The 11491-nt window shown below is 41.8% G+C and overlaps 1 protein-coding gene and 1 long non-coding RNA gene across 5 annotated transcripts; one reads left to right on the forward strand and one right to left on the reverse strand.

Moving 5' to 3' along the window:
* Positions 1-4269: 4269 nt before the first annotated feature.
* LOC307152823 lies at positions 4270-6856 on the reverse strand. Of its 2 annotated transcripts, none has more exons than XR_013820059.1 (3): positions 6770-6847; positions 5332-5397; positions 4270-5083 (listed from the first exon to the last, which is right to left on the reverse strand). It is a non-coding gene; the product is annotated as an uncharacterized lncRNA (long non-coding RNA). The 2 variants fall into 2 exon arrangements; XR_013820060.1 differs by having other exon boundaries at positions 4271-5083; positions 6789-6856.
* On the forward strand, positions 6834-10090 carry sertad2a (SERTA domain containing 2a; the record flags this gene model as incomplete). 3 transcript variants are annotated; one of them, XM_079861487.1, is made up of 2 exons in its annotated part: positions 6834-7129; positions 9339-10090. In XM_079861487.1, exon 2 carries the CDS (start codon positions 9350-9352, stop codon positions 10088-10090), a length of 741 nt encoding a protein of 246 aa, XP_079717613.1. In that variant the 5' UTR covers positions 6834-7129; positions 9339-9349. The 3 variants fall into 3 exon arrangements, with proteins under 3 accessions (XP_079717613.1, XP_079717615.1, XP_079717614.1); XM_079861489.1 differs by lacking the exon at positions 6834-7129 and adding an exon at positions 7545-8159; XM_079861488.1 differs by lacking the exon at positions 6834-7129 and adding an exon at positions 7545-8154.
* Positions 10091-11491: the final 1401 nt, after the last annotated feature.

The following is an 11491-nucleotide window of genomic DNA, read 5'->3' on the forward strand; positions in this document are numbered from 1 at the left end:
CCTAGGTCTTCCCTGGGGCCTCCTCCCTGTGGGACACGCCCGGAACACCCACCCGGGAAGGCGTCCAGGAGGCATCCGGAACAGATGCCCGAGCCACCTCAGCTGGCCCCTTTCGATGTGGAGGAGCAGCGGCTCTGCTCTGAGCTCCTCCCGAGTGACCGAGCTCCTCACCCTATCTCTAAGGGATCGCCCAGCCACCCTGCGCAGAAAGCTCATTTCGGCCGCCTGTATCCAGGATCTTGTCCTTTCGTTCATGACCCAAAGCTCATGACATAGGTGAGAGTAGGAACGTAGATTGACCGGTAAATCGAGAGCTTCGCCTTGCGGCTCAGCTCCTTCTTCACCACGACAGACCGGTACATCGACCGCATTACTGCAGAAGCTGCACCGATCCGTCTGTCAATCTCCCGTTCCATCCTTCCCTCACTCGTGAACAAGACCCCAAGATACTTGAACTCCTCCACTTGAGGCAGGAACTCTCCACCAACCTGAAGTGGGCAAGCCACCCTTTTCCGACTGAGAACCATGGCCTCGGATTTGGAGGCGCTGATTCTCATCCCAGCCGCTTCACACTCGGCCGCAAACCGTCCCAGTGCATGCTCAAGGTCCTGGTCTGATGGAGCCAGCACGACAACATTGTGCACAAAAAGCAGAGACGAAATCGTGTGGTCCCCAAACCTGACACTCTCCGGCCCCTGGCTGTGCCTAGAAATTCTGTCCATAAAAATTATGAACTGAACCGGCGACAAAGGGCAGCCCTGCCGGAGTCCAACATGCACCGGGAAACAGTATTGACTTATTGCCGGCAATGCAAACCAAGCTCCTGCTTCGGTTATACAGGGACCGGACAGCCCTTAGCAAAGGCCCCCAGACCCCATACTCCCAGAGCACCCTCCACAGGCCGCCGCGAGGGACACAGTCGAATGCCTTCTCCAAATCCACAAAGCACATGTGGACTGGTTGGGCAAACTCCCACGAACCCTCCAGCACCCTGTAGAGGGTATAGAGCTGGTCCAGTGTCCAGTGAGCTGGTCCACGACCGGGATGAAAACCACACTGTTCCTCCTGAATCCGAGGTTCTACTATCGGCCGTATTCTCCTCTCCAGTACCCTGGCATAGACTTTCCCAGGGAGGCTGAGAAGTGTGATCCCCTTGTAGTTGGAGCACACCCTCCGGTCCCCCTTCTTAAAAAGAAGGACCACCACCCCGGTCTGCCATCCCAGAGGCACTGTCCCCGACCGCCACGCGATGCTGCAGAGGCGTATCAGCCAAGACAGCCCCACAACATCCAGAGACTTGAGGTACTCAGGGCAGATCTCATCCACCCCCGGTGCCTTGCCACCGAGGAGCTTCTTAACTATCTCGGAGGCTTCAGCTTGGGTGATGGACGAGTCCACCTCCGAGCCCCCAGCCTTTGCTTCCTCAATGGAAGACATGTCGTTGGGATTGAGGAGATCCTCGAAGTATTCCGTCCACCGTCCGACGATATCCCCAGTTGAGGTTAACAGTTGTCCACCTCCACTGTAAACAGTGTTGGTAGGGCACTGCTTCCCTCTCCTGAGGCACCGGACGGTTTGCCAGAATCTCTTCGAGACCAACCGATAGTCCTTCTCCATGGCCTCACCGAACTCTTCCCAAGCCCGATTTTTTGCCTCCACAACCACCCGGGCTGCAGTCCGCTTGGCCCGTCGGTACCCGTCAGCTGCCTCAGGAGTCCCACAAGCCAGCCAGGCTCGATAGGACTCCTTCTTCAGCTTGACGGCATCCCTTACTTCCGGTGTTCACCACCGGGTTCGGGGATTGCCGCCTCGACAGGCACCGGAGACCTTACGGCCACAGCTCAGAGTGGCCATTTTGACAATGGAGGTGGAGAACATGGTCCACTCGGACTCAATATCTCCAGCCTCCCTCGGGATCCGGTCAAAGCTCTGCCGGAGGTGGAAGTTGAAGATCTCTCTGAAAGGAGACTCCGCCAAACGTTCCCAACAGACCCTCACAGTACGTTTGTATCTGCCGAGTCTGTCCAGCCTCCTCCCCGGCCATCGGATCCAACTCACCACCAGATGGTGATCAGTTGACAGCTCCGCCCCTCTCTTCACCCGAGTGTCCAAGACATACGGCCGGAGGTCAGATGAAACGACCACAAAGTCGATCATCGACCTACGGCCTAGGGTGTCCTGGTGCCACATGCACTGATGGACACCCTTATGCTTGAACATGGTGTTCGTTATGGACAAGCTGTAACTAGCACATAAGTCCAATAACAGAACACCGCTCGGGTTCAGATCAGGGGGGCCGTTCCTCCCAATCACGCCCCTCCAGGTGTCACTGTCGCTGCCCACGTGGGCGTTGAAGTCCCCCAGTAGAACGACGGAGTCCCCAGTCGGAGAACTTTCCAGCACCCCTCTCAGGGACCCCAAGAAGGCCGGGTACTCTACACTGCCGTTTGGCCCGTAGGCGACACACGACAGTGAGAGACCTATCCCCGACCTGTAGGTGCAGGGAAGCGATCCTCTCGTTCACCGGGGTGAACTCCAACACATGGCGGCTGAGCTGGGGGGCTATAAGCAAACCGACCCCAGCCCGCCACCTCTCACCATGGGCAACTCCAGAGTGGTAGAGAGTCCATCCTCTCTCAAGGAGTGTGGTTCCAGAGCCCAAACCGTGCATGGAGGTGATCCCGACTATCTCTAGTCGGTACCTCTCAACCTCACACACAATCTCAGGCTCCTTCCCCGCCAGCGAGGTGACATTCTACGTCCCTAGAGCTAGTTTCCGTGTCCAGGGATCGGGTCGTCGAGGCCCCCGCCTTCGACTGCCGCCCGATCCTCTAAGCACCGGCCCCTTACGGTCCCTCCTACGGGTGGTGAGCCCACGGGAGGGCGGCCCCACGTCGCTCCTTCGAGCTGAGCCCGGTCGGACCCCATAGGGGGAGGCCCGGCCACCAGGCGCTCTCATATGAGCCCCAACCCCGGGCCTGGCTCCAGGGTGGGGCCCCGGCTGCGCTATGCCGTGCGAAGTCACGGTCCTTGATTTTGACTCCATCATAAAGGGTTTTTTGAACCGCTCTTAGTCTGACCCGTCACCTAGGAGCTGTTTGCCTTGGGAGACCCTACCAGGGGCATATAGCCCCGGACAACATAGCTCCTAGGGTCGTTCGGGTACTCAAACCCCTTCACCACGGTAAGGTGGCAGTTCAAGGAGGGGTCAGCTTTGATCACCGGAGTTAATTACATTTTACAGTATATTACATTATAGAGCTGCACAATTCTGGGTGAATTAAGAATCACACGATTTTTTTAAAATAAAGATCATGATTTTCCCACTATTCTGAATAGACAACTAAACAAAATAACATGTAATTGATTAGAGGTTCTGACAAAATGTTATTTTCTGCAGCTATTTTTTTAATGGTCACTTGTCGCCACCTACTGGTGTAACGATGTAATTGATACAATCGTTATTCGATGCATCAAGTTGCTTTCAGAAGCTGCTTTTTTTTTCAATCACAGTTTTACTACAAATTCCATGGTTAAACTATGGTAAATTTGTGGTTATCACGATTTAACTTCAATAACCATGTTTTTTTGGGGTTTTTTATTTGTAGTAAAACAATGGTTATTTTTCATAAGGGCGTTGCCATTTAGGAATAAGATCACGTGGGTGTTTGAATCGAGATCTTTTAATGATTAATCGTGCAGCTGTATTATAATAGAAAAGTTGTTTTAAATTGTATTATTACATGGCTTGGTTGAATTCCAATGTAGAATGCGGTCTGTTATTTCTTGATAACAGACCGCTGCGAAGTATAACACACCGTTGCCATGAAAAACAGAGCGTTGCTATGGATGGGGAACGGACTATTTTCTTTAGCGGAAGCAATACAATCGTTTTTAAATCAATAAACTCCTTTTTAAATCAATATTTTGTGTCAAATTATTTATTTATTTTGTAGGTAGCCATGTAATAAGCAGTAAATGTATAGGGAGGCGGTTGTTATAGTGAATAACAACCCCTTCAGGCTGATTCCAGCCTGTCGGGGTTGTTATTCGCTATAACAACCGCCTCGCTATACATTATCCCTTACATAATATTTCACAATATTATGTTTTTTTTTTTACTGCATTTTAGATCAAGTAAATGCAGCCTTGGTGAGCAGAAGATACTCATTTAAAAAAAAAAATTACCAAGCCCAACAACTCCCAAGTTCAGTAAGTATTTTCATGGTCTTTTCTTACAAAAAAAAAAGCATTAAAAAAATAAGTCAGAAAATATAGTAGGCAAAACTCAGGAGAATATGACAAAACCAGTCTTTAATCCAGAACAAGAAAACTCAGGAGAAACAGCGTTAACATAGTCAATGGCGGACAAAGGAGAAGAAAGAAACTCAGGGCTTAAATACATGGGGAATGTAATCATGAAGGGAAACAGGTGTGAGAAGCTAGTTAACAATCGAGGAAATGAACAAAGCAGGTAAAAAAGAACACACACACACACACATTACAGTAGTGAGACCGCTCAGAAACTGCAGTAAAATCCCTCAATGGTAGTGAAGCGGCACGCTTACATGCCTGAAGTGGGACATCTGCACGCCTCCACACACACTCCAGCTGTCCTCGCCGGGCCTCAGAGGTCAGAGGTCAGGGTCAAGGACAATGCCGATCCAGATCCTTTGTTTTGTGAAGACAGAGGGTCGTGGGTCTGACGGTGGGAGGTGTGTGTGTGTGTGTCTGTGACAGCTGGAGGAGGAACAACAGTGTGAGGAACGACAGACTGTTTGCATTCAAACACGGATGATATAGTTAATCATCAAATGATCGTGCAAACAATGATAGTGTGCTTTATTCTTGGCCATCATCTGCTACTCTCATTCAGTGTACAGTCAATCTGGGGTCTTTTTCTGCAAGCATCCCAGGATATCAGAAGCACTCTGAAGATGAGGGTTGTGTGTGTCTGATGTGGTGACTGGGGTTCAGCTTCGTCATCAGGTGGAAATATGCCTGAGCATTCTGACACACAAAGAGTCCAGACTCGTGTTCACATCGACGAGAGTCACCCTGGTGATAAAACTGCTGATATGGGCTTAAAAAAAAAAAAAAGGTTTAGAAAAATACATTATAAAAAAATAAGATTGAAATATATATATATATAATACAAAGTAGATCCATATAAATAAAATAAAAATGAGAATACGTTTTAAAAATATATTTAAATAAATAACAGTACAAGTGAGTAGGAAAAAATGTAAAATATTACACATTTGAAATATTACATTTTCACAGTATTAACACATGGATATTTACACCCAAAAATATATAGCAGCCTTTTACATTTTTTGGATGGGGTGTTGGGGTCCCTCGCATGATGATGAAGATCATATTTGGGGTCTGTGACACCTAAAAAATTGAAAAAGCATATAATTTGAGAAATGTTTGAATTGAGATCTCATTGCAGACTTTCATAAACTGGCAAATCTGAGAATAGTTGAGAATGTTTTCTGAAACTTCTCTGTTTGATCTCTGTCTAGTTTCTGCTGTCTATGAGAAAGGGCACATAAACTTGAGTTACAATACGAAATAGCTATATTTAGCTCGATTCTCTTCTGAAGAGCTCGTGTCGTGAATACTTCGCATATTTGCGGCTTTTCCACGGGAGCGCGGAGAGCGAGGTCACGTTCATTGACATATGCAGACAGGAATGAGGGAGGGAGGGAGGGGGGCAGACATCTGTAGCTTTGCTAAGTTGTCTGATTCATTTCTATGAATCGATTCGCTCGAGCGATTCATTTCAATGATCACGATCATTTACGCGATCACGTTAAAAAAACTCGCGTCTAAAGTTTATTTTCTTGTTTTTTAGGAAAATCGTTAGTGTTTACATTATTATTATTTTTAATGTATAATTATGTTTACTGAATTTTCATTATAATACAAATATAACAAGACATCACAAATAAATAAATATGTTCTTGTTTTATAGGAAAATCATTAGTGTTGACATATTCTTATTTTTATATATAATTATGTTTACTGAATTTTCATTATAATACAAATATAACAAGACATCACAAATAAATAAATACGATACAATAAAATAAAGGAACACCAATATCTTAGATTTGTGTATTAAACAGGACTGCACCATAATAATAAAAACAGAGAATAGAATTAGAGATATAAATTATAATTAGAGAATAAAAACAAAACAATAACATATTTCAAAAAAGATGCAGAAGAGGATTCACTGTCCAGAGAGTTATACATGTTATACAATATTATATGTAATATATAAGGCGAAGATGAGTTTCCAAATAGTTCAGAAATGGGGTCCAGACTTTATAAAACTGGCATGTTTTTTGATGTAAATACATAGGTAAGTCACTCCAGGTGAAAATCAACTCCAAATAGCCGTATAGTGTTGACATTATTAGTAGCTACTAGCTAATGTAACTTCCCCTTAAGAAAATTATGGTTTTACTACAAATAAAACAAAAACATGATTGCATTTGCTATATGGTAACCACAAATTAACCATGGTTTTGCTACACTAATCATAGTTTAACCATGGTATTTGTAATAAAACTGTGATTATAAGTCTACTAATCAATCTGGGGGGAATAAAACATGGTTAGGCCTACTAGTTGTTTTTTTTAATAAAGGATTTAGGCTACAGCGCCAATTGACGATCTTGCTTGTCAATTGTAAACTACCTGTACTAGGCTAATGAACTATATAGTTCATAGTTGTTTTTTCCAACTACCATATTTACCATATATGGTAGATATTACCATATTTAACTGTTCATTAGTGCATCCCTTCGAGCAGCAAAAGCGTTTCTTGAGTCGGGTGGACTGAATGATTCAAACGAACCGATTCAGATGAATGACTCATTCACCAGTCGACATCTGCGAGGCTTGCGTCACTCGTGAAGAGTGAAGACTCCGCTCGCGGGTTCCTCGGAGGCGGAATAGACTCGTCCGCGCGTCGGTCGGAACGAGTGACTCCACGAGCTTCACGTTATAACGCCGAACACGATCGCACGAGCCGGAGCGGACGCACGCGACTGAAAGAGTGAAGGGTTTACACGAGTCCGATGAGCAGCCTGAAGTCCTCGCTTGACCTGCGTGTGGTGAGTTCAGTTCAGTTCACTCGCGACTCTCATGAAGCGCTCAAAACATAGTTAATCGTAAAGGTCATTTGCTTAAAAAAGAAAAATTAGAGAAAAGGTAAATGGTTCGATTTAAAGGTCAAACATTTTTCTTAAAAAAAAAAAAAAAAAAAAAAATTAGAACAAGGGTAAATGATCGGATTTAAAGGTCAAAACTTGTGTTTTGTGTGACTGTACGGTAAATTATTTATATTTATTTATTATTGAAGGTCTAACTAGTTTTGGACTGTCTTGAAAGTAGTAGTAAAACAGTAGGAGTATTTAAAGCTCCTGAATCACTGAAACTCGAGCCGTTGTGCAGAATGCACTGTTACTGCTGTCAATCACATCTCCGATGGGCCTGTTTGTATTCTCATTACTAGTCGGTTTACTTGAAAATGTCAAAGACAGCCCTGAAGCTTTCATTTCACTGCGCCAGCTGAGGTTTCACTTTGAGCTGATATAATGTGGGCGTGCAGCGCTAAATGTCACGGGTTCACTTCACTGTCATCAGTTAAAGAACCTCAACTTCCAGGTTTGCTGTGAAATAATGTGAATATCCACGCTTTTAACAGACGCGAGAACAGCACAGAGAAGTAGATTCACGGTCCTGCACATCTACTGTCAACTTCTTATATTAGGCTATGACATCACTTGTACACGATTATGTCGTCACGCGCAATAAAGAACGAACGAGATTCGAACACAAACGTTTGGATTTAGAATTCTAGAATTCTAAACGGTTCTAGAGCGCGGGCTGTCTCTGTCTGAGCGTGACTCGGACTCTGGATGGATGCTCTCTTAGACATGTGAACTACACGTGATTGTTGGTCATTTAGTTTGGGCTCAAACTTTTCACCAGAACTACCAGCCATTGAGCCTGTGAGGAAGTGACGCGACTTTAAAGCAAGAGCTGTGATTTACAGTAAACCAAATCTCAGAGTCCAGAGAGAAGAGTCATGTGTGTATCAGGAGTTTTTCTGCGTTGGATGTTGAGTAAGAGGAAAGTACGGTGTGTTTGGCTATTCTATAGAGAGAAAACCTATTTTTCTCCTTTGTTTTCATCTAAGAAACAAAAATTGATTTGTGACCAAACGTTCATTGAGCAAAGTGTTCAAATATGTAGGCCTACGCTACGATATGTGTATGCTACTGTATTTTAACTAATAATTCAGTTCATTTATTATTTTTTATTAATAAAATATTTAAAATGTTGCTATAGGAAATGTTTAAAATAAAAAAATACATTTTAAAATAAAATAAATATTGTCATTGTCATATTGTCATATTCACTCAATTAAACTGAATAATTAAGATATAATTCATATATTTCACATTTAAGTTTATTATATTTACTTTCGTTATTTTATTTTTAATTCAATGTTACTATAGAAAACATTTCAATAAAAATAAAATATACATTTTAAAATAAATAATTTTTCAATACATATTGCCATTTTGATACATTACATTTTATTTATGAAATGTATGAAGATATTATTATTTAAATATTTAATAACTAACACAGAATCTGTTCATTTGAACTAAAAATGTTAATTTTATTACATTTATTTGTGTTGCTTTTTACATAAATCAAATATTTTACTATAGAAAACATTAAAAACAAAAATGCACATTTTTGTAAATTTTGGTATTTTATTACATTAAAGTTATTAAGTTTAAATGTTTAATAACTAACACAAAATCTGTTCATTTTATTACATTTCTTTGTGTTGCTTTTTAAATAAAACATATTTGAAATATTTTACTTTAGAAAACATTTTAAACAAAAATGTTAGTAATTTTAGTAAATATTGGCATTTTATTTAATGTTGTTCATTAATATATTAATTCGGTTAATTTGATTAATTTTTTCCTCATAACTTTAAGAAAAACGTTACTATAGATTTGAAATAAAAATAAATATAATTTTTGGAAATAAATAAAAATATTTTAACTACATTAGTCAACATTTCTACAAGTGGATCAAAACCTTTCATCAAAGTTATACGTGAATTTTGAACAATACCCGTTCTTGTCTTAGGACAACTTTTAACTCTATTGATCCACTTCAAATGTTGACCACTGTATAACCATAAATCATAAATATATATATATTAATTAAAATATGAATATACAAATATCAATGTTTTGATGCACTTTGCTTCATCACTGTGTGTGTCTCTCTTAGATAAACGCTTCATGTTGGGTAAAGGTGTGAAGCGTAAGCTGGAGCAGGAGGAAGAGGATGGTGTGATGGCGATGGAGGCGTCGTCGCACACCTGCTACTGGTTTCAGCGGCAGACGGTGCTCAACCTCTCCTTACTGAAGCTGCACACCCGGCCGGGACACGGCGAGCCGGACCTGGCCCGCAGGGTGCTCATCACGAACACACTCCGGCACATCCAGGACGAGCTGAGAGGAGAGGAGTGTGTTTCCAGAGCGCAGACTCCCTCGTCTCCTGTTATGAAGGACAGTTTCAGCACAGCACTGGCTGAAATCGAAGCTCTGTGTCCGACAGTGGGAATAACTGCTTTATTCTCCACATCCGACCAGGATGTGCCGGACTTCACTAGTGGCACTGACTCGGATAATTCAGGAGAACTGAGAGATCCAGATCCAGATCTCTCTGAAATGCACAGCATTGTGGACTCCTCTATTTCACTCTCTGACTCCGCCCCATTCACATCTAGCCACGCCCCCTCATGCCTCGCTGACTTCTCATTGGACGATTTCCTGTTCACGGAAATAGACAACTTCCTGTTCGACAGCACCCCGTGCAGTTCATCCCTGAGCGTTTCCATGGTAACGGACGACCTCGTCAAGACGCTCACTGGTTACGGAAACGGCGGGACGAGCCAATCGGCTCTTCCGTCCAATCAGACGTTCAAACTTGATCTGAACGAACTGGATCACATTATGGAGGTTTTGGTTGGGTCATAACTTGACAGGCGTTTTATACTTTTTGTACTTGCATCAGGAAATATTAAGGTCGGTTTTTCTGTATTATGGGATGTACAGCAAAAAGGTTACGTATATATGCGTATGTTCGTATATTTATTTTGATACAGTAGCAATGTGATGTAATATATTGCAGCCATTTTGTAATATCATTATGATGTGATAAAGTGATATTTTAATACATTTTTCTTGTGGAAATTTGATATGAATTACACTATTTTAGTATTTAAAAATTTTAAATAAAAGAAATTCCAAGATGAAATTGTGTTCAGTTTGTCCAATTAAATACACACATGAATGAAAGTCTGAAAGAATGATTTCTCAGCAAAACAGCATTTTCTCTTAAATTATTTTAATTTCTTGTGTACACTTAAAGAAAATTTACACACTAGTTTGTTTTTTTCAAAGAACCCAGGCATGCGCGATTGACCTCGGTACAGGCTCTTTAGAGATATCATTCATCTGTATGAGTTTTCCATAGGAATTTTCCCATAACAATTTTTACATGATCCATAGTTTGACTGTACACAGTCCGAAGCCACAGTTAACTATGTAAGCAGTTCTTCTGTATGTCTTTACAATGTGCAAAATCCTCCAGGAGACAGAATAAACAATGACACACACACACACACACACCAAAAAAAAAGAACTGGGAGGAAAAAAAAAAAAAAAAAAGCCAAAAGATGGGAAACTCTTTACAGATGTTTTCTGGTGAACATTTCCCATCATGCACTCCTGGCGTACAGGACCACTGTGACGGCAGACGTCCTCCAAAAGAGTTGCTTAGGATTTGGCAGATTAAATAAAACACAGATACGGCATGACCAAAAACACAATGATGACAGGAAAATGAGCAAAACGTTACAGCAGATATTGGTCCCTTATTCTCAATACAGCTATATATATATATATATTCAAGTTAATCATTCATTCAACCATTCCTTCACTACATTACAGTCCGAAGCCAGTGGTTTCAACTTACATTAAAAAGTAACAAACAACAAAATAAGCAGCAAAAATATTGAGGAAAAGCTGTCGTTTCTATAGTTGTTGATGGACTCTGTCAGTGAGGAAAGCAAGTTCATTCTTAAACTATTCGCACGAAAAAAAGAAGAAAAAAAAGGATTTTGTGTTCACTAGCGCATGTGTGAAATCAAAAAAACTAAAACCTACAAGTAATACCAATATTGATTGTAATGTAATAGCCAAAACGATTAAAAAAAAGTCCTTTGTTACGCAAAATCAAAAGGAAATTTTGCAGGCGGTTTGATTTCAAGTCTATATAACTACGCATTTATATATCTAAATACAAATCAGATCATTCACATAATCATTTGTGCCACTGAAGGACTTTTAAGCCAGTGTTTCATAAAAACAAACAAC

Source organism: Squalius cephalus (assembly GCF_949319135.1).
Source record: "Squalius cephalus genome assembly, chromosome: 2".
Classification (NCBI taxonomy): Eukaryota; Metazoa; Chordata; class Actinopteri; order Cypriniformes; family Leuciscidae; genus Squalius; species Squalius cephalus.